Here is a 27,983-nt window from a genome sequence, read left to right on the forward strand (position 1 = left end):
CCTGTGGAGAGCTCTGTGGGCCTGTGGACTGGCCATGCACCACTCATCTGAATGAGGGTATTGAGATGAATTGAGAACCACTGCATTAGACAATCTAGGTTGGAAACTGGAAACAGTTTAGCTGCAGTACCAAAGGGCTCAGTGCAGAATAATTTATCCTGCTTCGTTGTGTGGTCTGCATTGAACTCTATGTTGCCACAACTAGACTGCTACTGGTACCTAACAAGCTAGTTTGAAGCTAGCACAATTTATTACTATATTACATTGCAATCATTTCTGTGACTGCAGTGTGTACAGATCCACATTTAGAGTATTTTAGAAACAGAATATACAGCTACTACACAATAATCTACAGTGGGGGCATCTACACAAGATGCTTACTGCACACTGGCCTAATAACACTGCACAGTAGTGTGTTGTGGCAAAAACTATGCTAATAGTCTACTGTCCAGTCATGAATGTCGCATGTCCCCGGAGGCTGGGGGGGCACAATGAGCTCCTGCAAACAGTGGCGGCACTGTTGACAGCAGCAGTGTGGTGGCAGTGAGCAGGGAGCTCCCACAGGGAGCTCCCACAGGCAGCCATGGCACTGTCGGGGGTGGTGCGGGTGCCAAGTGCCAACCAGCGGTTGGTGACCACCCGCAAATGCCACTGGCAGTGTCGGCAGCGGCCAGTGGCGATCACGGACCACCTGCAGATGCCACCAGCAGTGTTGGTGGCGGGGTGGGGGGTGAGCAGCGACTGCCCACAGAGGTCGCCAGCAGTGTTGGTGGCGCCTTTTCACAGGGGCTGCATCTCCAAGCTCAGGGTGTGCATGTTCACCTGTGTGCACCTGCTATGTGTTGCCAATGTGTCCAGTGTTATTATTAGGCTAAGGCGCAGTAAGTGATCATGTACTGGTGGTACTGCACAGTAACTTCAGGTACTGTGTATTTAGCTTTATTAAGGAGTTTCTAAACTATATGTGCAGTATCTAAGGCACATTAATAAATGTGTGGACATGCCCAGCTATGAGATTCTGGTTCCATTGGCAAATTCAGCTGATTTAGATCATAGCACATATATTATATCCATGCCATCTAGTTGGCTCTAGAACAGAGTTTACCAACCTTTTTCTTATTGTGTACCCCTTCCTGGTTTGCCAGCTGCTTGCATACCCCTACCAGCATAGGTTTTATATTTCAACCCCTTAAATGCCAATTATTATTATAATGAAAATTAAATCTGCCATTACACAATTTCTGCTGCTTACCCTGTAGACATGTCTTGAGTACTGCCAGGGATACATGAATCACAGTATGTGAACCCCTGCTCTAGAGCAATATCAGAAAATGAAATGCTATCTTTCAGCATTCAGCCAGTTATTATATAAGAATCACAGTACAGGAAGACAGGACATTGCTACAGCTCAGTGATCCCAGTTTGTGCAGACTTGTGATATCATGCCTATCAGAGCAGTAAATTATTTTTTGGACCTTATATCATATCATAGTGAGTTGTAACTCTTTTTGAAATAAAACTATTGAATATTTACAGTGTTGAGTGGCATGCTGCAGTTCACTTTATGTCAAATATAATTATGTTGCATTTGATAGTTATAGGTAACAGTGATAAATGATGTCTTCCTTACATTTTATTGCACCATTCTACCATATGTTTCTGCCTTTGCTTATTCCTTTCCCTCCAACCCTGCAATAAATGTTCTTCCACTCTTTTTAGTTTTGTATAGCCTGGTGACATTAAAGATAGATTTGAAAAGCTTTTGGCAGGTAGTAATATTGCTTGCATTTGGAAATGTTTGTCAGGTTTTGTGGTCTATCACTGACAGAATTTTAACAGTAGAAGAAGAGACAATTTTCTTGTTCTCTTTTAGTGATCAATCTAAGGGCTCTGTTCTGCCCGTAACTGTCTGTGAGATCTAGAAGGTTGGCCGCATTTAAATGTTAAAAAGGGGTTCTATGAAATATTCCTCAATAATTATGAACGTATTAGTTGTATTTGGAAAAAAGGGTCTTTGGCTGCTGTGCATAATATGTTAGCAATGAAACATATAGAAGCTTCAGTGACAGAAGTGATGTTCGATGTGAGACTCAAAGTCTAGGAGACCTCAGGGACAAGCATCCTCATGTGAGAAGAATAAATAATGATTTGGACAGAACACATGGTTACCCCACAGTAAATGGATCTTACAACCTAGTAAAAGTGGGGTTGTAGCGAAAGTGGAGTAGGCAAGCAATACACATACAAAACTGGAAAAGTTACTACACATTTTAAGGGGTAACTTTACAACATGAGAAAGATCTTACGTTAAATGTATTATATATCCACTCCCCTACTCAGATTCATTCAGGAGTATTAGCTTGCTATCTTGCAGCTGAGCACTGTAATACAGCCTACTGCAAGATTTCCAGCTTGGGAGAGCTGGTCATTTCTCTGCTCCTTATTACAGAGTAAACTGACTACCAAGTAAAATCTTCTATCTCCAGAAGAAGAATACAGATCTCTGTTCCTCTCTTGTGTTGAGCCATATAAAAGGTTGAAGTCTGTTACCACTTCCAGATAAAAGATGTAGGGATTTTTAACAGCACATGGGCAGTTAAAGATAATGATAAATGCTTGCTGGTATTTCCAAAACTTGTATTTGCCCCTCAGGAATGTAGGTTGTAGCCATGTTAGCTTAAGGACATAGGCAGACAAGGTTCTTTGGGTAAATCTGATATCTTTTATTAGACCAACTCAAATAATTGGAAAAATTCTTCTTAGCAAGCTTTCAGGTTTAAATACCTTTCATCAGGCTGATCCTCTGCAGTTGGTGTGTGCTCTTCCTGGATGGAAGGAATAGTAAAGAAGCCAGAGGCTGGTATGGATGTCAGAAAGGCAGTCAGTGAAGATGTAAATCCCCTCTGCACTTTGGTATTTACCCTAGGTGCATAAATACGCTCTAAAATCTGGTCCTATGTCCTGTACCTTTGGTAGCGCACCTTCATTCTTTTAGTTTTGTAGAGATGTGTCTGGTTCCATAAGCATCTGAAGAACTCATTGTGCGGGCCAGGAGCAGTCTGAGGCTTTCGAAGGCACGCGGCGGGCTGTGGCCGGGAGCCTGCAATGGTAGGGCGGGTATTTTTGCACGACGGACTAGAATTAGGCATGGACTCGTAGCGGTTAATTAAAGATTGTTTTACTTACACCGTAGGTGGTCGCGGTGCAGGCAGGAAAAACTTTCTTGAGTTGCGGTTACAGACAAAACACAAGTGGAGTTTGCTAGGCTCCACCGAAGACACACGCACGGAGTTTGCTAGGCTCCGCAAAAACAAACACGACAGAGCTCTGGATACCCTTGACGAGTGCGCAAAACCGTAGATACGTCTTAAGAATTTAACGAACGAGACAGGAAGAGGTTGGTGGTTGATCAGGCCGCTGAACTCCTCTGAGACGCACACAAAGTTTCTATTACTCTGCCACGTGCTCAGAGTCCCCACGAGATGGTTGTGGAGTCCTCTACAACTTGGGCGGAAACTGCTCAAACCTCTTATACAACTAGCAAGCCAATCGCTAGCCACCACGTGGGAATAATTTAGAGACAGCCAATAGTGGGAAATAAATTTACATACGGGTGGCGGGAACTCCTTTGCACCGGGGTCCTCTCTCTGCAGCCGAGAATTTCACTGTGCAAAGAAAGCTCCATGTGTGGGAAATAATTCTGCAGTGCCGAAGCGCACACACAGTCATTGGTTCATGACACTCATTAGGTGTTTCCAAGATCAGAATATGAATTTTAAAAAGGACAGAGAAGAAAGGAATGGATTTTAATGAATAAGTCTATGTATAACCATAGTCTCCATTTTCCATTCTTTGGAAGTTTTTTACTAAATTTCATCATATTGGCTCAAAAACAGACAAAAAAAACCAACAGAATTTCCTGAAGGAAAGAAATTTCAATTTCATGTTTAATTACACTGTGATAAATTATGAACAATTCTGTTAAAGATGATAGTGTCATTCTGAATTTACATAACTATAAAGAATATTTCTTGTAACCTGTCAAACCCAGAGACTGTGTTTAGCTGAGAATGAATAATTCCTTTCAAGTAAGGTAGATAATCTGAGGAAAAGATGCATACATAACAGAGAGTATGATGCATTTACTACAAACCATACCGGACAAATGAAAGGGAAACATAACAAAGGAATAATCACAGAGAGGAACATTGTTTCCTGTTTATTTTAAAAACATATTAATGAAGAATACCCTAAAATAAATAATGTTGTATGAGACAAACACACTGGACCACTTTCATTCTTGGCTTAACATTGGTACAATCAAAAGAAGCACATCTGAGGTGACACTATGTTGTATTTTTATAGAGTCCATGTGCAGCATGAGTGTAGAGATCATCCATATTAAAATGTAAGACTCAGCCACTGAAAATAACAGAGAACTGTAGATTACTTAAGAGCAAGTTCTGGCTCAAAGGGTTAAATTTACCATATGTTAAATAAAAACAAGTTATTGCTAAGAGAAAAGTTCTATGCTTCACTTTGTATAAAAACACAGCATCCACTGTACCAACATGCAGTTTGACTTTAAAATTTTAGAGTTATATTCCAAATACTGACAAAGCAATAAATTTAGTTTGAATAACTCTACTCTTTCTCAAGGTGCTAAGCAAAACAGCTCTTGTGTCTAACATCACAAAGCAGGACAGGTTCCATTTTTTCCAAGCATAACATTATTAATTGATAACATTTTATAACTGCAGCAGTTTTTAATTAAGTTTTTGATAAAATCATGTCTCCTGCAAAAAAAGTAATTAAAACTAGTGTGTAAAGGAGATAAAGCAAACCCTGAGTAGCATAAAGTGGGGGAAAAGTAAGATGCTACCTGGTATATATAATCCACAGAAATCCCTAATGTTGATGGAATAAGGCAAGGTTTCCACAAGACAAACCAGGTGATTCTGCATTGTTTGATTCAAATGGGAGTCTTTCCATGGATTTCTATACGCTGCATATTGGCAAGACATGGCATGTGCCTCTGTCTTTAACAATAACACGTACTTCAGAATCTGCAGAAGATGCTGGATGACTGACAGCAAAGTGAAAGTCACTAGATGGTGCTATTACAGACTGTTTTATATATTTTGTTTAACTGCCTGGATAGGCAATTTTGTCTTGGAGAAAGTACTTGGTGCTTTGTGCTACATATTTTTTAAAGCTTGCCAGTTGGTTTTTCCCTGCCTTAAACTCTCTATCTGAATTATTTCATAGGTGCAGAGAGTCTACCTTCCAGTTCAACACAAGCAAACAAAATCTGTAAATGATAATCAGAAGGTTTCCAGTTACTTACAGACTAGTCAGATGGATGAAGGTGAGTAGAAATACCTCGCAGTTGGGCTGATGCAGCATAATAGGGAAATTTAATTCCTCCACACCTGTGTATTATGGAAGCATCATGCCTCACTTCATGTGTCTGCTGGAGGATGGAAAGAGGTGAAAAAAGCCACATAAATCCTTTCCCATAAATCTACTCTCATATGTACAAACATAGAAAAAAAACCAGGATTTAGCGCCAATGAAGAAAGGTTTGGATAAATGACAGAAACCAAATTGTCATAACTAAAAAGAAATCTTCAGAACATAAACATATTTTGTGCTTTTACAATTATTCAATTATAATAGAGGTAGTTAACCTTTCTGGTAGATCTCCTGGTAAAATGATTCTTCTGTGATACCATTAATTTTGTTAACTTACAGTATATTTGGCAGTCAGTATGTCTATAACAGGCGGGAAGAACTATTCTTAAAATGTATAATTAGATTTAATTATCTGTATTGTTTTACTAAAGTGGAAGATAAATGTTATGTTTTAGCTGATTCCAAGAAGCAATATTATACACTGAAGAGCTGCATTTTTTCAGCAGCTTAAACGGTTTCTTTATTCAGAATTGCACACAATAAATAGATCAGACATCGTAACAATTCATAATCCCTGTTTAAGACTAACTTCCATCATGTCTACACAAAATAAATCATGTGACTTGCTAGGCTGCAGTACTGCAGCAAAGGACCATTAGCTAAGTAAGAGGCAACAGTATGTTCTTGTTGCAAAAACAGGCAACAGCATACTGGATTGTAACACAAGTGTCTCTTACAAATCAAAAAATCTTATTGCACAGAACACTAAGCACATGTTTAATCTATGCTATGTTATGTACAGGGATCTGGGTTTTCCATTTCCCATGGAAAAATGCAGATTTTCACTTTTAACTGAGAAAAATGTGGATTTTTCATTTTAATGGAGAAACACATGGATTTTCCACTTTTGCAGAGCTCTCTGCAGGCTGGCAGAGTTCCAGCCTAGAAGGGGCTGGGGGAAGCAGGAGAAGATCAGGCAGGCAGCGGGTGCCATGTGCATGCTCACGACCACCAGGTAGTGTAGAAATCAGCTCCGGCAGTTAAGTCTGATGGGGGCAGGATTAAGGCCTCCATAGGGAAGGACAGAGGAGGTAGGGAGTGAGTTGGGCAGGGCAGGGCTGGGGCTGTGGCTGCTGCCCTGCTGAGGTGGTACACGAGGCTTGGGGCCCTGGGCTAGAATGTGCAGCCTCAGGGCCTGGGCAGGAAGTGGGATGGAGCTGTGGGTGACTCATCCCGGGGGCACAGGGAGGCTGTCTCCTTGCCTTGTGCACACACCTGGGGGGGATGGGGGAGCACATGCCCCCCAGACCTGTGTCTGGGGCAGGGGTGGGCTGTCTGCTGCAGGCTCAGGGCTCCCCGCCCTGCTGCCCTCCCCCTGGGGCCTCTGCAGCCCAGTGGGTGGGACTTGGCATGGCAGGGAAGAGTGGGGCTAGATGAGAAAGCTCCCTGCCACTGCAAGCCCCATGCCACCATGGTGTGGCATCCCCTGCCTGCCCAGCAGCACTGGGGGTGGCGATGTGGCATTATGCCCCTTGCTGCTGCTGGGCAAGCAGGGGCACCTCACCATGATGGCAGAGAACTCCCAGTGGCAGGGCCAGATTCATGCATAGGCAAACTAGGCACATGCCTAGGGCCCTGAGCTGCGGAGGGCCCCAGTCCCTTCCCTCCTTAGTAGCAGCAGGAATGGCCCCATCCACCTCCCTTCCCTTCTGTTGGCCTCACCACCACGGCCACTGCTTCCTAGTGGTGGCTCTGAGCCCCACACCCCATGGGTGGCAGCACTGGAGTGGGGGAAGGGGGTCTTAACCAGCCTGGGGCTCATGAGTTTGTTTGCCTAGGACCCACTAAAGGCTTAATCCGGCCTTGCCCAACGGTGGCAATGAGCTTCCCTGCCCAGTCCTGCTGTGCCCTGCCATGCTGGGTCCCATCTGCTGGACTGCAGAGATCCTGGAGGGAAGACAGCAGGGCAGGGAGCCCAAGCTCCCAATGCAGCCCATGGAAGTGGGGGGAGGGGCAGGTGCAGGCCCAAGCTGCAGAAGCATGGCTCTGCTCTGCTTGGAGGGGAGGGGGAACCAGGATTCACACTCCACTCTGCCACAGCAGCCGCTGTCTCCCATGGGTGACAGCTGGAGCTTGGGTGATGCTGCAGGAAGCAGGGGGCTATAGACCCAGATCCCTGGCTACATAGGCCTGAAAGCTGGAGGCCCCCTGTTGCAGGGCAGAGGGTTAGGGGGCGCTGCAGGGGGGGAGTGAGGGGCACTAGCAGGGCTGGAGGGCCATGGGTGGGAAGTGATGGGCCAGGACCTGCATCCTGGTGAGCAAAAAGGGCAGGGGGAGCTCTGATTTTCCATGATAAAAAGCCCAAAATCAAATGCTAAAATTCATAGGTACTTAGAATTTATTTTATTACTAGCCAATTGCCCGTCAAGAATGATAGAGGAGGTGGGCAGTGACGGAGCGGCACCACCCAACACCCTGTGCTGCCACTGCTCTGCCTCTGGCCCCGTGGCCCACCCCTCATCTGAGTAGTTGGAAAAAGTTCTTTGCAAGCTTTTGGTCACAATCACCCTTCTTCAGGCATAGGAAGTCTCTGCTGTTCTGAGATGGTAGTCTCTAAGCAGCCTGTTCTGAGACTCTAGTCCAGTGTCAGAACAGCAAAGACTCCCTATGCCTGAAGAAGGGTGATTGTGCCTGAAAGCTTGCAAAGAACTTTTTCCAACTACTCAGCTGGTCTAATAAAAGATATCACATCTACCCAAATAACCTTTCCTGCCTGTGCCCTTAGACCAGCATGGATACAACCAGAAACCCAGCAATTGTGCTAAATATGCTATGGAGTAGTTTTGGATCCACCCAAGTCCCTTATCTACAGGTCTTCCTGCTGACTGGAAGGATCTCTGGGACAATATCATAGCAAAGGTGGTGCCAGTGGTGTGCTAGCACCAGGCACCCATGCATGGGGGCAGGGGTGCCAAATCAAATGGAAGTAATTAGGTAATATCATGTGGTGAGCCCATGGCACATGGTGTGCACCAAGTGCCAAAATACCTGGCTATGATTCTGTGCTGTGGCACAGAAACATGTCCCTCAGCTTCAGCCAGATGGTTTCAAGGAGCTTGATGGCTTCATCTCCATGGGGGGGATTCACACTGCTGTGGAGTTAGGTGGGGGCAAATAGTGCCAGGGACCATCCTTCAGTCTCACCAATGGCAACTGGTGAACCAGCCATTCAGACTGCCTCTTCCTGCTTCTCATCCAGCAATCCGAGGGTGGTGGGACACAAGGCTGTGGCTGGCCAGGGCAGTAGAAGTATTGGGGGGGGGGGTGCCAGGCTTGCCTCCATTTACTCCCACAATCAGACCAGGGAGGTGTAGGGAAGGATGGGTGGGAGGTGGCCAATCTCCAGGGTAGTTCAAGCTGCTCTGAGGTTGGCTGGGTAGGGGAGGGTAGATGGTAACAGGTGCCTAGTGTCTCACTGTTGTGGCACATACATATTCCTCTTCAGGAAGGACTTGCATGACTCCTCAATGGACCAGGAAGCATGGGTATGGAGAGACCCTCTCTAAGTCCTTTACCAGGCTATGTACCAGTTCCAGAAACTAGCAATCCTGAGTCAAAAAAGTCTGCTGAAGAGTTCTTAGAAGCTCTTCCAACCTATCTCTTAGTATTAAACATAGTTAAAGTGACCCTGAATGCATTTCCATAGTTAGCAGATAATGTTTGTTGGTTCTGGCATATAGAACCTATAACAGGGTAACATGGCAACCCTGTTACTGGACTGAACGGGAGTAACCCTGCGGGGTCAAGGACGGGGTAAACATAAGGATATGTCGGTGGTGCAGCTGAGGAAAAGCTGGCACCAGTGATTAATTACTTTTTTGTGGGCAAATGCACGGCTTTGACAGGCAAACCTGGGGGGGCGGGGGGGAGGGATGAGGGATAAAACGAAGGATCTTGGAATCATTATTGATGCCAAAATGGACATGGGCCTACAGTGTGGGGACGTGGTCAGGAAGGCCAACGACACCTTGTCATGCATCCACAGATGCATCTCAAGCAGGTCCAAGGAGGTGATCCTCCCCCTCTATCTGACACCAGTCAGGCTGCAGTTGGAGTACTGCGTCCAGTTCTGGGTGCCGCACTTCAGGAGGGATGTGGACAGCATTGAGAGGGTTCAGAGGAGGGCCACCTGCATGATCAGGGACCAGCAGGGCAGGCCTTACGAGGAGAGGCTAAGGGACCTGAACCTGTTCAGCCTCCACAAGAGAAGGCTGAGGGGGGATCTAGTGGCCCGTTACAAACTAGTCAGGGGGGACCAGCAGGCATTGGGGGAGTCCCTGTTCCCCCAAGCACTACCAGGAGTGACTAGAAATAATGGTCACAAGCTGGCAGAGGGTAGATTCAGACTAGACATCAGGAGGCGCTACTTCACAGTCAGGGCAGCTAGGACCTGGGACCAACTTCGAAGCGAAGTGGTGCTGGCTCCTACCCTGGGGGTCTTTAAGAGGAGGTTAGACGAACACCACGACCCCAGCACTTTTTCCTGCCATGGCAGGGGGTCGGACTTGATGATTTGCTCAGGTCCCTTCTGACCCTACCAACTATGAAACTATGAAGATGTCCGGAACAAGTAACTTCCCCCAGGGGCACAGAAAGGAAGAGAGGTTGCACGGAGGGCCGTGCAACAAGATCCAGGATGGGCCACAACTGGACAGGAAAAGCACAGCTGGATGACTGGAGCACTGACAGGTGAGCCAGACATAGCTGGACCCCAACACCTAGTAAGGCAAGAAAGAATCCTTACTTACCAGGAAGAAGGTGTTCAGTGGGATGCCAATGGGGGAGTGGGAGCAGGAACCCTGGAGGAGGAGAGAGCAGGATTCAGAAGCTGGCTCCAGGACTCAGGAAAAGCGGTGGTGTGCCACTTAATGAGATGAGCACCTATTTCAACTAAAGCACCTAGGGGAACTGTTCAGTAAAGGAATCTTTGTAACTGATTAAAGGTTAACTGCGCTTTGTTGAGTATTTCATCAGAGGGGTTGTTAATTCTACTTTTTCTCCCATCATAAAAGTCATGGCAGATGAGTCCCCCTCAACAAATTTGAGGTCAACATCCCTGACCCTCCTACAGAATCATAGAAAATTAGGGTTGGAAGGGACCTCAGGAGGTCACATCTAGTCCAACCCCCTGCTCAAAGCAGGACCATCCCCAACTAGATCATTCTAGCCAGGGCCTTATCAAGGCAGGCCTTAAAAAACCTCCAAGGATAGAGATTCTGTCACCTCTCTAGTAACCTGTTCCAGTGCTTCACACCTCTCCTAGTGAAAAAGTTGTTCCTAATATCCAACCCATAGGTGGTGGAAGACCAGGGTTTGGGAGGGTTTAGCTCCCCCAAGCTAATTTTGTGGAGACTGGCGACAGCAGCAGCACTGTTGTGCTGCTTGGTGTGCAGCCAGGCCAATGCCCAATGCATACTCAGCTCCATGTGGCTGAGGCAGAAGAGGCTAACTGTGCATGCGTCACACCATGCAGAACACAATGGGAATTGTAGTTCTTGTGCTGACACATGCACTCACCCCCCTGCCCCCCCCCCCCCCCAATAATCTATATAAATTAAATCTCTTATTCTGGAGGCTGGATTTGTTGGCCCACATGCAATTCATAGTGATATAACAATGCTGTGTTGTTAAAGTGCCACGAAGGTCTCCAGGGAATTGTGAAAACATTGGCTAAAGGGGCTCTGGTTTGGTTCTCCAGGTTGGAGGTGGTGCAGAGGGTTGGTAGTTCATCCATGTCAAAAATTCCAATTACAGTCTACAAGAGAAGAAACCAGATAGGAACAGTGGTCTGAAAGATTTTGAAGTTGGACCAGGCAATGATGCAAAGACCATAAAGTGATGATAATGATTATGACAAAAGGTTATAAAAAATAAAAATCTAATTAATCTTCCACAGTAAAGCATGGGTTCAACTAGTATTTTCTTACTCTGTCTATGATCCAGTCTAAGCCTCCCTTGCATCTGTCATTTTTTGCAAGAACATCAATTTGTGCTAAGTAAGGCAACAACACATTGAACGTCTGCTACTGTGGCTCTAAAGTGAGACAGTCCCTTGAGTGACAATCCTCTCTGCACTTATCATATATGAAATTCATATCTAATAGACTTGAATGTGGCACAGCGTTCTTCCTGAGAGTTCTTCTTTAGTCTATATCTTGGGCTCTTTTTTCCTTGAAAGCCTTCATTCCACACTTAGTAGACTGTTTCCAAGGGCTTGATCCTCTGCAGCCTTCTCCCAGTTGTTTGGCTCAATGTTAATTGTCTTCATGCCTCTCTTGTAAATATGGAAATGGTTTGAAATGGAGATAAGGATGTCCATGTTGCATTCTTCTTATAAAGAGTTCTCCATACAAGAGATCCTTGGGCATCCTTTTTTCCACATATGACAAAGTCATTAAAATTGGCATTGATTAAGAAGAGAATGGACATTCCCAGACCTCAGCATGAGTAACTTTTTCCCACCAGGAAATTCCTAGAATGTAACAAAGGCAACCTAAGTGAAAGCTGTTGCAATGCATTTCCTGAGTATTTGGAAACTCTTTTCAAGTACCGAGTCCAGGATTTGCTGCTATACAAAAGAGTACTGATGATGCAAGCATGATATACTTTGACCTTGGTCTTGGCAGTCAGTTTGTTGTTGTTTCACACTTGTTTGCTCAGCATGCCCATGATACCTGATGCTTTGCCAATACAGGTATACAGTTCAGTCAAGTGACATGTTGATGGTAACAATGGAGCAAGGTCAGTTCTGGATTCCTACACATATTCTGCAGGTGCAGAGACAAGAGGTCATTGACAGCAGAGCAGACCTTGAAAGTCTTACAAACTTCTAGATATTATGAGGAAGTCTTGAGAGCCTTGCTTTCCCAGGACATTCTCTTCAACAATGTACCAAGATTGCCCCCTGAGGATGGCATGGGGTCCCTCAGGGTACTTTTACACATGCTCCAGGGGTAGGGGGCAGCATTTTAGAGTGGCTCTGACAACTAAAGCACTACTGCGTCTCCTGTATCAGCATTTCCCATGCTTAAAAATGATGGCGGGGTGCTTGAACTAAAGCTTGTTAAACGAGTTTTAGTTCAAGTCCCCCCACCGTTATTTTTAAGTGCAGGGACAGTGATACACAAGACATAGGAGGCTGCTGGAGTGTGGCAATTGCCATGTTTCAGCAGACTGTTAATGGAGTCCGCTCTGACACGCTGGAATTCCAGTGTGTTGGAGCAGCTCCACACTCATGGATAGGCACCTATTGTGGCCACCATAATCCTTCTCCCACTCCAACTCCTCCCCTTGTTATTTCATCCCACCATGCTTTGATGTATATGAATTGGGAGGCTGCTTCTAAGTCCGGGAGTGGTCCTGGTTATAACTAGCTGAGTGAGCCAGATCCTTAGTTCTGTTAATCTCTGTTTGGACCTGCAGTCCACTACCAAAATTGTTCTCTGCCTTGTTGGCCCAGGTCTTTCCTTACAGGCACCACTTGCAACCCTATTGGCCCTATCCATATCATGGGGCACTAAATTGCCAGAGGGGCATTAATCGTGGCCTCTAGCCACTGTCATCCCATGCCTCACACTCTCATTCAGTCATCCTTCATCAGACCTCTGGTTCTGTATTAATTTCCAATCACAAGGGATTTATGCACATGCTTTTTTGCTCTGCGAAATGCTGGAGATCCACCACCTTGTAGCAGGTTTGATAAATCGAGTCTGCTCCACACACGAGCTGATGTGCACAGTGCTGCATTGCGTGTAGTTGTATAAGTGGCAAAATGTGCTTCAGCACAGAGAAAATGGCGGTGGTGCGCTTTTGGACTAAAACACCTTCAATGTGTTTTAGTTCAAAAACATGCCACTATCATTTTCTCCATGCTGACGCACATTTTGCCATTTAAATAAATGCATGCACTGCATGTGTGCATAAATACAGTGCAAGCATATGTAGAAATGCCTTTGGGCCCCTCTCTGTTGGAAAGGAGAGCCTACTTGGCATCCTTGGTCCTGACCTCTCTAGTTCTAGGTCCCACAGGCCCTTTTGCTAGCTGTATTTGCTCATTCACTGCACCTGCACAGCTTGGTCTCAGACCCTTGAAGAATTTTATCCTGACCTCAGCCCCTGATAATGGTGAAGGCTTTCTATGGCCTCCACCACCAAAATCTCAAGCCTTTAACAAGCTACAATAATCCAAACATCAATTATTGCTGGGCACCTCTCTTCCTAGGCTCCTATTCTGTCTGTCTGGCCTCTCCCCAGCTCTAGCCCTCCTGGGCCTAATCAGGGTTCCCACTGCCTCTCAGTTCTATACCAGGAGCTCTTTCCACTAGCACAGACTGGGCCAAACTACCTGCTCTGGCTCAGAAGTTGAACTGACCTTTCCCAGGGTCCTTGGGTCAAGAACTTCTGGGTCAGGGTGTTCCTAACCAGCTCCAGGTATGGCCCATCCACTCAATGGGCAACCTGCTCTCCTCATTTGCATCTAGCTCAGCTGAGCTGAAGTCCTTTCTTCTTGCCCGCAGCACTGTCATATTTATCTATTGCTAAGCAGCTAGCTCTCAAGTTATAGGCAGCTCTGTAATCCTTCTCTGGGATTTCTCTTTGCTGCTTACTCAAATACATATGACTCTAGCTCAGTGGTATCCAGCAGAATATAGCTGTAGCCCACTGTTTTCCCCTCAAAGTAGTAAGGGCTTTGGCTCCCTGTTACAACAGGCAACCAGGATGAGATGGGGACTGCACTATGGTAAACACTGTGACAGGGGGCCTCCTGGGGCCGAACTCTGTGGCCCGCCCGCCTGTCTCTGTGACAGCAGGCCTACTCAGGGCCGAGCTCTTCGTGGCCCGCCCACCTGTCTCTGGGCAACCGCCCGCTTATCTCGTCTGCCACGCCTTAGTTGACATCGATATATGAATCAATTATCATCAAAGCGGGAGGCTGCCCATTGTAGTGCCCTGATGCCAGGGGCGCTCTGTGGCTCCGACCTCCCCTAATACCACAGCCCAAGCCTCACAGATGGTATCATGGTGTTCTTCTTCACCAGCCCCACACTGGGCCCCAGAATCTTCTACGCAAGACCCCACTATGGTCTTCTCCTCTCAGGCAGCCACTCCGCTGTCATCTGGGCTACCTCACCCCCCCAAAGCTATCTTCCCCTCTCGGGTGTGGTTCCCCCGGAACCTTTGGCTACCTGGCCCTGGCCCACCTCAAGGCCAGTCAGGACCCCAGGCCCCCAGCTCTTGGGCATCCCTCGCGGTGGGCCTCCGGCCCTTTTGACCCTCTCTGGTCCTGGCCCCACGATGTGCCAGTCGAGGGTACTATCCCCTTCGGGCTGGGTCTCTCTAGCCACTCTCTCTCATCCTCGGGCCTCACTGTGCCACTACTCCCTTCCTCCTAGGAGCAACCGCAGCACCACGCCTTGTACACAATGCACTCTCAGGGTCCGCCCTCTCTGGGCCCCTCACAAACACTATCAGGGTTACCCACCCGGTGGTGGTGGGAGCTAGGGGTTAAGGCACCTCGACCCGCCTTTCACCAGGGTGATCACTGGCCTGGTATTTCCTGGGCGCTCCCGCACCACTGAGAGCCCCACCAGACCACCCACTCCCAGCAGGGTGCAGTTTCAGGTCATGCCCAGGACCAGGACCAGGACCAGGACCAGGACCAGGACCAGGACCAGGACCAGGACCAGGACCAGGACCAGGACCAGGACCAGGACCAGGACCAGGACCCTCTTGCCAACCCCTTGCAGCTCCCTCTTACCTCCAGGTCGCTCACAGCAGCCCTACAGCCAGGCAATGTTGCTGCCTGACCTCCTGCAGCCAAACTGCCTTGTTTATATAGGCCTCAAAATGGCTGCCCTAATCAGGCACCTGGAGGCTGCCAGCTCCAGGCCCTTAAAGTGGCAGAGACACCCTGTGCTCTGCCACAAGCACTTTTTCAGCTAGTTAGCAACTGTCACTCCCAGCCCTCTTTCCCTCTTTGGAGGTTCCCATTAGGAACCTACGCTAACTTTTCTGTTTGCTACTTGTCTCAGACTACTTCTTTGGCTAATATCTGCCTGGCAAGAGTGTACAGGTGATTCAGAGAGGCAGTGTCAGGCCCTCTGATCAATCATGCCTAGCTGGACTAAGCACTTGAGCCATCACACCGGCCCCTGATTCCTGGCTAATGAGATTGCCCTAGTTTTTTGCGGAGCTGAGCAACTGGATTGGCTACTGAAAGTGCTGCTTACCTCTCTTAAGCACACCTGCAGCCTTAGGCTTCAGGCTTACCTTAATGTAAAGGTACACCTAAATAAAAGCCTTTGATGGCACTGTTCTGTGTGTTGGTGCCCCAAAATCTGTCCTGGGGGGGGGTTGGACCCTGGTCATATAGGTGGGCGTTCTGCCCAGCTGACCCTTAGGTGCTGGCATAAGGAGTTCAACTGGCTGTAACCCATCTCTGCAGACTAGGGTAGAAATGGTCCCCCACAAAATCACTAAAGTACCTCAGTGCGCATAGGCTGTCTGGAGAAGGGTAAGGGTTACAAGCTACCATTGCTAGGCAGGGCAGTTTGGGGGTGGGGTGTGGTGAATGGATCAGGTTTCTGCTGACTGCAGTGCATGCATGAATTAACCCTTAACTAGGGTTAACTTTAACTGTACCAGCCATTGAACATCTTAACTGGCCCATTAAAGAATTAAGTGGGCCATTGGCCCATGCACAATTGCCGTGCTCCAAGCACAGGTGTGCTACCAAGTCTCATGATCTCTGCATTGTGTAGAACATAATGACCAGCACTTCTGGTGAATCTCAGGGGCAATCTGGACTGATTGCCACTGCTTTACCTATGTACTTCACCAAGCCATGAGCAACCCCCAGTGAGCCCAAAATCCCTCCTGAGCCAGGAGCCAACCCCAGAGTGAGCCACCCCAAGAGGCCTAAGTCACCCCACCAGTCACTCTTTCCCCAGGAGTTTCTTAAACTTAAAGCTGGTTGTGTCTGGGTTGTCTGTGTCCACCTTCACAATGAGAGTCTTGTCTAAGATGGTACTGACCCCAAGGTGACACCCCCATCTACCCTATGAGGATGTGACCCCAGTCCCCTCTTGGGTGTCCTGGGTTTGGTCTGAGTCTGGGTCAGGGCAGGGGCCTAGGTGGGGAACAAGTCCACTGAGTAGGCATCTTGTGCTCCTCCATGGCCATTTAAGTAGTAGGCAGCAGAGAGGGAACTCCATTGCTGTTTTTGTCATCATGCTGTATCAGACCTATAGATGTGCAGTTCACGGTGTGGTATGGAGCCACAACTTGGTATGCCTTGAGGATTCTTGACTGATCCTTGGTCCTCACAGCACACAAAAACCTTTTGGTGTCCCTGTCCCAAACATACTGTGGCTTCATGTCCTTGATTTTAGTGCTGATTTGCTGCCAGTCATGCTCATGCCCCCAAGGCACCATCTGGGCTGCAATACTCTTGTAGACCACCTGTTTTTTATGGCTTCCCTTCCTGCCTGTGAGGGTGATGGTTCACTCCTCACCCCAAGCCATGATGAGGTCCACCACCTCATCACAAATCCTATCATAGTTAGCATCGTATGGCTCTCCTGAATGTTAGTGGTTTAGTTTAGTTCACAAAGCTAGGTGTTTGCTGTTCATACCAGAGTGCTTGAGGAAATGTAGCAAGCCTCAGCTAACTCCAAAGCTTTCAATGGGTGATTGGGATGATATTGCATGGGCTGTGGTCACCCCTGCCCCAGGGCAGGTGTGGGTATAACCTTAGGGTCACTACCATCCCAATGGACAGTAGAGTTCAGTCAGGTGAATAGACCAGCCCTTGGAGCAGGAATGATTGAGCTGGGAATGGTTCATCCTGGGATGTTATAGGACTACAAATTGCTTGAATTATCCCCTTTGGGCAGGCCTACAGTAGCTGAAAATGCGTTAATATGATTTGGGGATACTCCTCACTTTAAAAGTTGTAAATTTGCTACAATATGAGCACACTTAGCACATATTTTATTGTTCAAATGCACAAATGCTTGCAGTTTAAATGCATTTAAGACATACTAAATGTCCTGTGCAACGTGGCCCAACAAAAGTGATTCTTCTGCTCTATCTGGCACTGGTGAAGCCTCCTCTGGAGTATTGTGTCCAATTTTGGACCTCACACTTAAGAAAGGTGTGGACAGATTGGAAAAGATCCAGCAGAGTGACAAAAATTATTAGTGGGAAGCATAATTTATTAGGAAAAGCTAGAATTCGCCCCCCTCCCCAAATCAGGTTATTTAGTCAAAAGACTGGGGGGGTTGGGGGTGGGAGGTGTTGATAAGAGTCCTCAAATACCCAAAAGGGTGATTATAAAGAGCATGGCGATACTTTTTTTCTGTGACTGTAGAAGACAAGACTAGGAATAATCACCTCAGAGTACAGCAGAAGAAATTTAGGATGGAAATTAGGAGGAACTTTCTGACTATGAAGATGGTCAAGCTTTGAAACAAGCTACCTAGAGAAGTAGTGGAATATCCAATTTCAAGAGCAGGTTAGACAGACACTTGGCTGGGTTGGCTTAGTCCACTCTGTCTTCTAGCGTGATTTAGACAGGGATGATCCTGCTGTGAACAGGTGCTAGACTAGATGAGGTCCCTTCCAGTCCTACTTTCCTATGATTCTATAAACATTTAAAAAATATAAAAACATTGCCCTTGCCCTTACTTTACTAGCTCTCACCAGGTATCTTATTTTACTGTTGGTACCCATTTTCTTGCCCACGCTCCTATCTTGCAATTACCATTTTTTTAGATCATGCCTGAAATTAGTTTTCAGGGTCCTTGGGTCAAGAACTATATTTTTTTAGCTGTATTTTAGTAGCCAAGTACAATTTTGGACATTGAAAAAAACATATAGGGAGTTATCTAGAAACTCTCAGTGCTGGCTTAACTTTAAATCAATGATAAAGGATTTTAATTTGAGGTGAGAGAGCAAGAAAGAGAGAGAGAGGGAAAAGTCACCATGATTTCTAATTAGTAATGTATACTTAAGGGACTATTCAGACTACTGTTATATAAAAGGTATACGATCTCTCCTTGGTCAAGACATTTCCTAGCTTGATCGATATATAGAATAACCAGGCTCTTAAGAATTATGCTCAGCACATTGCTTAACATCATAACAAATTGTTTTTCTTTGGCTGAAAATGTGTAAGTCACAAACCAAATTCCCTAGGATTTCTTAGACAGTCAGAAGGTTTTCCTGGGACGGGCCTAAGAGTTTCCAATAGCAGAAGATCATGCAGGAACTGGAAAAGGCTCCCTCTTTCTATCATAATATAGGCACAGTGGTAATTGAGGTTGAAGACTTGCCATCTCCTCAGCATCCCCATGGTTATCAATTCCCTGATGAAGGTGAAGTTTAAACATGCAACAAGAAGCTTAAAACAAAGTTTTAAAATTTTCTATAAGCTTAAACCACGAGCCACCTGAACCAATCCGGGGGGGGGTGCACTGAGGATGCTACTCTGGAATTAGAAATATAGATCTCCTGCTGGTAACATTGTTCCCATTACAATGGTAGTTCAAGGAAATAGATTAAACAAAACTCAAACATGTATTTCTATGAAAACCTCATATGATATAATTAAAGAACCACTCTGCCTGATAACTTCCTAAAGACAGTCCTGATAACTTCCTAAAAATGGAAGCTGGGCATGTGTATACATTTGTCAAAATTACCATCAAAACCATCTGGGCCAATGTGCATGAAGAGAGTGCTCATTTATCTATTATTAGTTTTTCTCTACATTATAGCATGGGTGCAGCTTGAGTCCATTAAGAGGTTGCAGTGAAACTCCACCACTGTTTTGTGCCAAGCAATTCTAGATATGAAAAAAGGAATAACTGTTGAACAAATCCAGTCAGAAAATGTACAGTAATTGTGTTATCTAGTCATGATTGTCTATTTGACAGATTTTACCTCTGGTAGGTATAGACTTTGTTGCTTTAAAGTAATTTTATAAATGTATGCACCTAATACTTGCTTCCTCATTTGATTGTACAGGTTTTTATTTTTAATTTGTAGTCAGTTCTTAAACTAAGCAGAGTCATCATTGTGGAGGATATAATGTATTAAATTAGGTCTCTAAGGGCTTACACGGGAAAGAGAAAAAGGATAATGTAACTAATAAAGGAAATTTAGACAGAGTATTTTACAAGCTGGCAAAATAAAGAGGCCTGAGATATCTCTACTAAAATTAGAAGCATGAAAAAGCAACACGAACTACAGTAGATTTTCTGCTTAAATGCGAGCTAGGCTCAACTGAGTGATAAGGCAAGGCAGGGTACACAGCTGTGTGCCTGTAACTCCCTGCTTCACCTCTCTGTGTGCATAGGACTGAGGACTGTACCAGAGAGGTGGCCAACACTCCTGTGTTACATGACTGTGGAAAACAACAACACCGAGTATTCCTTCTGCTAAAGTAGAGCTGTTCAGTTCACCCAGGCCCCTGGGCAGGCTCCAGGCTTCAGGACTCCTTGGGGACCATGTCTGACCCTCAAGGAACCTATTTATGATGCATAATGAGGGCTTGAAATGTTTGTGATAGTAGGGGGTTTTTAAATTAACTTTAGATATGTGAGAATATTGAATGCAATCTTCCGTTTATTATGTGATATCACACTGAAACTAATGAAGCAAGGTATTGAACCTATATCAAAAGCCATATTTTCCCCTCCCATGTTTCTTTTGGCATCAGAGTTAATTAGATGTAAACGTTATCAACGTTGCCACTATCACTATATATTTAGCTAAATTTTTTCCCTCTCAGATTTGGGCCGTTTGTCTTTTTTTATCACTAGGAGCCTCCTCCAAAGACCCTTACAATGCTAACTTCAGTTTTGAACAAGCTCCGATTCTCCACTCATCAATTCCATATGAATTTCTAACATAAAAATACAAAATAATCTCTACAAGTCCCAAGGTCTTGTCCTCACCTTTTTAATTTGGGAAAAGATTGGAAAGAAATAATACAAAAACTTTTCAATCCACACCCATACACACACAAAGTAGAAGTTAAAAGAGCACAAACTAATTTTGTTTTTTCTTTCACAGTTCACCCTTAAATATGCATCACCATTTTGGTTAATGGAAGATAAAAATATATTTCCTAAAATGTCTGCAATAAATTTTTAAAAAGTCAACAACTGGCCTTTTGTTTTATTAGTTTATTAGAACTTTGAAAACCTGTTTCAAAGGATTAAAAAAAAATCAAATGCATGCTGATTTTAAATTTTGCTTCAGTGAAAACAAAGTTTAATATAGTTGGAAGAAACCCTAAGGGCACGTCTTCATGAGCAGGAACGTGTGTTTCTCTGGGAACAAACAACAGAAGCACATGTGTGTGCCACTGCTAGTTGTCCCTGGGTATGCCCCTGCACATATGATCTGAAGAGTGGCAAACTGCCCAGGGTGGGGTAGGGGACACTGGGGCCAGCATCTGGGCTGGCCCCAGCAGCCTCACCTGGGGTCCTGGAGGCCTCCCAGGACTGCAGTGATCTGGGTGTGTGCAGCCTGGTTGGCAGCCAGAGCGCAGCTCTGGCCAACCAGGCTCTGGTTCCAGGTGACGCACGCTGCATCTATGTGTGCCACCCTGCTTTTTTCTGGCACAGGTTTTTAGATACTGGGATTTTTCTGGTATCTAATTTTGCCACCAGGCTACAAGCATGCAGCATGGCAAACAGAATCACAAGCACCATGTGAATTTTGCAGCACCTCAAAAGGCTTTGAAGAACCACAAATCATATGTTCCCACTTGTGGGGATGCAGTCCTAGTTTCTATCTTGGTTTAACACAGAAATTCTTAACCAGGGTGCCACTGGCGATGCATAGGGGATGCATGCGGGTGCACATGCACCCTCTGAGTGTGGCAGTGCACCCCCTATGAAAAGGTGCTGCCAACACTGATGGCAGCATCTGCAGGTGGTCGCCAACCCCTGGTCGGGACTTGCCATCCCCTCTCTCCCCACCCCGATAGTGCCAGTGGCATCTGCAGGAGCTCCCTGCTTACTGATACTGCCCTTCCTCCGCTGCACTTCCGCTGCCATTGTGCCCCCCCCAGTCGCCAGGGGCATGTGTCGTTCATGAAGGGTGCTGTGTGAACCTTTTAAAGGATCTATATAAGGGTGCTGAGCTCCTTGTAAAGGTGCTACACTGTTAGGTATGCAAACATACATATGATTCACAAAATAAACCCAGAAATTGCAAATAGGAATCCATCATGTTGAAAATATTCTGACCTGTTGGGGGTCTTTCTAACTTAGCAACAAAAAAAATTGATCTATTATTTTTCTGTGGTTGAAAATTAATGAAAGCTGAGGCCTGGCATTTTCTGAGGGGTGTCTTGAGACTAATGAGACGTGCCTTCAGTCAAAAAAGGGTTGAGAGCCATTGATCTAACAAACCTGCATACATTTACATACTTTTTTATCAGGAAAAGGCCAAATTACAGCATAAACCGGATTTTAATAGTTTAATTTGTCTTCCTTTGGGGTGTTTTATAATTATGTTGAAAATGTTCATAGATGTCTTATTTTGCAATTATTATACTGTATAGAAACTGAGTGTTTGTGTAGTTCAACACACATCTAAGACTTCAGTGAAGGTATAGATAGACTATGATGCTTAATCCTCAGCCCACTTCATTCAGAATCAGGAGTCAAGACTCGTTTAAAAAAAATAAATCACAGGACTGGTTTTTTAGTCATTAAACTTTATAATGAATAATGGTGCAGGAGTTTAATTGTCTTTGGTTTCTGCCTTTCAGCTGTATCTGGCTAACATTTTTTAAATTTTCTGTGCAGCTGTCAAGGTGAAAATATCTATTTTATTTTTAAATGAAAACTGAGATTCTCATTTAATAACATCATTCAAGAATTAAAGCTTTAAGAAAAACACCAGATATCATGACACTTAGGATAGATTTATAAACATTTGCAATACTTTATACTACTTTAAAATATGTTGCTGTAGGATTGCCAAATTAATGGACTGGAACAACGAGTAAATATTGGTTAGGCGTGTCCTGAAAAGTTCCATGTGTTTGCAGCTCCCTTTAACAAGCCAGTTTAGGCATGAATTGTCCTCAGTAGCTGGTTGATGTTCAGCACTATGCTTCTTCTTACTAGATTGGGATGGTTTCATGGCTGTATGCTTGTATCACCAAGATGAGACTCAATTCAGATAACATGACATTTCTGTATAATAATAGAAAGAAACAATCAAAGGAAACAGACTCCATATATACTTCTTGAATTTAGCAGGCTATGATTGTCAATTATAAACATAGATAAAAGTACCTATTATAGGCTATTCTTTGGCTGCATTTAAAAACCCAGCAACAAATTTGATTTGATACAATACATTACCTAAGTAACAGCTATGCAGTTACTTACTACAAAATACTTCCCTATATCATATGGAAATGGCAGAGTTGAAATAAAGCATTAGTTATACAATATAGGGATTTTTTTTAACTTTGTTATGGACTTGGCAAGAGACTACAGCTTTTAGACACATTCTATGGTGACAGTAGCTCCCTTATTTGCCAAATAGCAGCATGGCAGTCAGTGCCAGCCACTGACTTGATACTTTATCAATGACTCAACCTTGAAAACACTGACATATGTAAGTAACTCAGAATCAGGGCTCAGGTGTGTAATGATTTGAGTCCAGGGTACTCAATTCTTCTAATGTAAAGTCTTGACACATCACTCAAGCACTACAACCTGGTTTGAAAGAGAAGGCAAATCAGAAAATACTGATACATATTTCTTCCCTTTTTTGTAGCATATCTATTTTTGTATTACCATTAGAACAAATATATAAATAATAATTTTTAAAAATGTTAATCCCTTCTCTGCAGCAGTTCACTGTGGCAGACTTACAATGGACACACGCTGTGTTATGCTGAATGTAGGTAAAAACTAAATTTCTATTTAAAAATTATATTTATGAAGTGCCTTAGTCTTCATATTTCATTGAAATATAGGAAAAACAATAATAATATATACCATGTAATTCCTTATTCAGAGGCCTATGAAATAACTTGGCCAGACAAATACTTTAAAAGGGCAGATTTAGGTCCCCATTCTATAGTGAACTCTACTGTTGTGCATTACTGTGATCATGAGAGTATCTTTGACTTCAGTGAGACTCAGCTGAGATCAAAGTCCACTGGGAGATTATTAGGCAAGACTGAAGCCTTAATTCTCAATCCCTTTCTTTTGCTTTGTCTTAATGTTCTGCTTTCAGCACTTACTAACAGCAGGCATTGTGCTGCAGTTAAGGACACTATGACCTTTCCAAATTTACATTAAATCAGAACTGGATGGCTCTATTCCCGATATATTTATGTTTCTTGGTTTTTCAAACACAGACTACCAATTCTGTCAGATTTTGGCACTCACTAGGATTTTCTAAAGGCCAAGGATTTGTGCATTAACCAGCTGCATGAGGTAACCTTCTTTCTGAAGGTTTTGGCAGTGACAGGGGAATTGTTTGTTTTTGCATTTAGTATTTGACATAATTAAAACTTGAAGCATTTTATATTACAAAAATCCAAAAGTTGACTTTACTTGCGATATTGTAGCTAACAATTTTTTACGATGAACTGCACCAAAGGAAAGATCTTTAGCAAGTATATGATTTTAGGTTCCAAACCTAAGTATATTATACAAGCAAATAAATTGATTATAGTATGAATTCATGCTAGACTGGCCCATGGTTTGCAAATTCTTAGTAGCATTGAGCTTATCTTATTTCTGTGAAGAAGTGAACCCACTTTTGGGGGCTCAAAATTACCAACTACTAGTAAGAAGCATCACTTTAAAATACTAAAGCATGACAAAGAACTTGGAAAAACTGTTAAGTCGATGTCAATACTTACAGAGATTGAAAATAACCATGAGGCAAAATATGATCTATATAAAGTCTCATGAGCTCCTTTTGATCGATACAAGTCACATAATGCTGATCCATTTACCCCAGTATCCTATCACAGTGGCAGAGAGTGAATGTTAAGGGGAAGAGTATTTAAGCAGGGCATATCCAGAAAGATACACACTCTGACGCTTTCCCTCTACAGCCTCCAGGATTCAGAGACATAGGAAGTCTTAATTTTGAAGATACATCTTTAGTTATCATGCTTAATAACCACTTAATGTTTATCCTTCATTAATTTGACCAGTTTTCTTTTGACTCCTGTTATTTTAGAGCTTGATCGAAGCTGGTTGAAGTTAGCGTAAGACAGAACCTACCCACTGCTCTAGAAACAATTAAATAAAATTAAAACCAAATAAATAAATAAAAACTAAAACCAAATAAACCCTGCTAAACCTTTTGTTTTCCTAATTTCTACCTATTTACATTCTCACTGACATCCTGTCACACTTCTAACTTCTCTCATTTCTTGGAGTCTCAGACCAGCAGAGATGCCGTATGCCTGAAAAAGGGTAACTATGCCCAAAAGCTCACAAAGATTTTTTTCCAACTACTCAGTTGGTCTAATAAAAGATATCACATCTACCCAAATAACCTTGTCTGCCTATGTCCTTAGACCAATACAGCTACAACCAAAGACCCCAAACTAAAACCAAATAACATTTGTTATAAATTTTTTTGATTTGATGTAATTTGTAACAGAACATAAATTCATATTCAATAATATTGAGGCCTTAAAATGGTACACCAATCTCAGACCTTTCATAGAGCCTAAAAAGCTGAAAATTAATTTATGTGATTGCTAGTCAAACACACCTGAGCTTGAACCATCAAACTATTAACTTTAAAAAAAAGTAACATTAAATGTCATTTCTAATTGGAAAAAACCTATAAAATGCCACTCAAAGGAGTGTTTCACTCTGTATGGTTTGGGGTTTTTTTAAACATATGCTTTTTCCACCTCTCTACTCTTTGCAATCTTTTAATCAACACCTAAGAGCCTGACACATGTGAGGAGAATGTTAACTGAGAAAAAGGAGGGAAATAATTCATGGAATTAAAATAATTTACATGCAGTTTTCCCTCACTGATGCTATTGCTGCAAACAGTCACACATGCTATGAATGCAGGATTGCTTAGAGGCATAAGTATTAATAGAACCAGACTTTTTGTGCATAAGATACCAAGAATTGTGAGCTTAATAAATGCAGCTATCATATATCCAGCTAAAATAGAAGTCATGCACCTGTACCCTTGTATATAAAAAAAGGATTTCATTCTTAACATTTTTACCTACCTCAGGTAAAAAGAGAGAGATATTGTTCTCTATAGAATCTCAAAAGTCAGCTACTAAAGTAGTCACTTTTTATTTGCAGTGGTGAAAGGTGAGGTAGGGAGCCAGTTCTCCGCTGCCTGGCCCTCACAGGTGAAATAACAATACAAGGCAGTGGAGAGTCTCTAGCAGCTACATGATGTGTGACTCTTTTTGGTAAAATGTGTATGGCACAATAAGTCATGTCTCCTTACTTTTTGTGTTCTGTGTACAAAAATAATAATAATGCATAATAATGAATCAATGTTTGATGTTGAGTAGTGGAAAATCCTGCATTATTGAGAAGAAAAAAGGTTCTCACTTGTTGAATATTTAATCTTCTGTCTGCCTAGACTACACTAATACAGCCCTATTCAGCCCACAGGTGATTGTATAAATCTTACTTTCTTGGGTCCTGATCCTATTGCGGAAATTATGCACAACAGGAGAATTAAAAACATACATACATGTTGGCAAGATAAGGATTTTAGGGACCAACAAAGCAGCATAATTGTTCAATCAAGGCAGTTTTCACTGCTCTACTCAAATGAATACCCACATTGCTAGAGTCCCCATTGCTAGACTTCCTGGGTCAAACCTCCTGAATCAGCACATTCCCTCCCCTCCCAGTCATGCCTATTCTAAATATGTTTTGGAGGTTTTTTTCTTCCTGTTTTTCAGCCGTCAGGATATGTTTTTTTCAAGCTGTTTTCTGCAAACATTAAACTTGTTTTTTAAAAAAAGTTCAAGCTGAGAGTCCTGTGTAATCACATGACTTAACCACATGACTCCATCAGCTGGGACTTTGGAGGAACACCAACAGAAGTAGGACTGGTTATAAAATAGTGAGGTAGGAAGGACAGAAGTTTTTGGCATAACCATACTTTTGGTAGGTGTAGGAATGATTTTTTTTATCCTTTAGTTTGGGTTGAGGGGAACAGACCACCACTTTGGAAAGACCAGAAATCAGTGCTGGAAGTATTTTGAAGTAGGTGATGTTAACTCTTAGCACTCCTTTTTCCTGGAGATAAAAGCTCTTTGTTTGACCAATAGAGGGAGCCAGAAGAGATCTGCCTTCCTGACAGCATGCTTCCTTCCCAGAGACTGCAAGGTGTGGGAGAAGAAAAACTGAGAGTATCTGCTAGCGTCTCTATCCAGGCTGAGGAAGCAGAGGTACTGCTGGATTGGGGGTGCAGCGAGAGGGAGGGACTTCTCTCTTTGGGGAAGGCAAGCAAGGGCCTGTGGAAGACTAGGTAGTGAGCTGATCTGGTGGAAGTGGTGGAGTGCATGGAGAATGGCTGTAAGGATCATGTAGTGTAGAAGGGACACAAGGTGGGTGTACTTTAGAGGAAAATGTATAAAACTACCAGTGTGGGTTGGAGGAATGGGGGATGTGGCTGGGGGTGTTGAAGGGACTGGACAGGGATGTGAGAAACTTTAGAAAATGTGAAGATATGAGGAAAAAGTGCTATTATAAATGGTATATGTATGGGTTTTTTTGGATGGCTTTTATGTATGATAAATGGGCATTTCCAATTTGCTGAGGGGTTGACTTTTGTTTTGCTTTGTTTTTTTTGTCCTCCAGCATCTTTCTTCCTAAAAGTACACTTCTGGGTTGGTACAACAAAAGTATGGTTGTACTGTAAGTCCTAGTGTAGCTGACAAGCTTTTTCAGTAGGGTGAGCTTTCTTTTGCAGCTTGTTTTGTCTTTGGCCCAGTAACTTTGGGGTCAAATCTGCTCAACTGTTTCTTGGATTTTAACTTTGTGGTCTAGGCTTAAAAATCAGTAAAGGAAACAGTTTACAGCTTCACCCAGGCGTCTAATAGGGGAAAATCTTGAAATAACCATTACTAGGCAAATTCTTGAACCAGTAGACAAGAGCCTGATAGGCTGTTTCTGGGAGGTCTCCCTCCTGCATATCCTCTCAAGAGGTGGTGAATAAAGCTAGTAAGAAAAAGGAAAGCTTCTTGGAGTGCTTTTTAAATTAAGGTGGTTAATCTAACCACAGAATTCTGAATACCTATTACTGTTATGACTAAGCATATCAAAGTGTAGCTCAACTTCAAAAGGCTTCTGTGTTTGCATTTAACTGTATCCAGAAAACATCTACATAGCTAGCTTCTCTGAAAATCCAGGGATTTCTACTGCAGGCCAAAATCTGTCCTGATTTGTGTCTGTGTAATGCCACCATCTCCCAACCCAAAGCCTGATTTGTGATTACACAGGTGTAAG

At 43.8% G+C, this 27,983-nt stretch overlaps 1 protein-coding gene and 1 long non-coding RNA gene across 2 annotated transcripts in view; one reads left to right on the forward strand and one right to left on the reverse strand.

Moving 5' to 3' along the window:
- Positions 1–3,951: 3,951 nt before the first annotated feature.
- LOC132250668 (uncharacterized) lies at positions 3,952–15,295 on the reverse strand. Its single transcript, XR_009462273.1, has 4 exons — positions 15,233–15,295; positions 10,224–10,274; positions 5,348–5,473; positions 3,952–4,422 (listed from the first exon to the last, which is right to left on the reverse strand). It is a non-coding gene; the product is annotated as an uncharacterized LOC132250668 (long non-coding RNA).
- An 11,518-nt stretch (positions 15,296–26,813) lies between these two features.
- SNX13 (sorting nexin 13) overlaps positions 26,814–27,983 on the forward strand; it is a 151,865-nt gene continuing 150,695 nt past the window's right edge. The window contains exon 1 of the mRNA XM_019497915.2: positions 26,814–26,923. Within this exon, the coding sequence (XP_019353460.1) occupies positions 26,837–26,923 (87 nt within the window). The 5' untranslated portion in view covers positions 26,814–26,836. The remainder of the gene's footprint in view (positions 26,924–27,983) is intronic.

The sequence above is a fragment of the Alligator mississippiensis genome, chromosome 5 (assembly GCF_030867095.1).
Source record: "Alligator mississippiensis isolate rAllMis1 chromosome 5, rAllMis1, whole genome shotgun sequence".
Classification (NCBI taxonomy): Eukaryota; Metazoa; Chordata; order Crocodylia; family Alligatoridae; genus Alligator; species Alligator mississippiensis.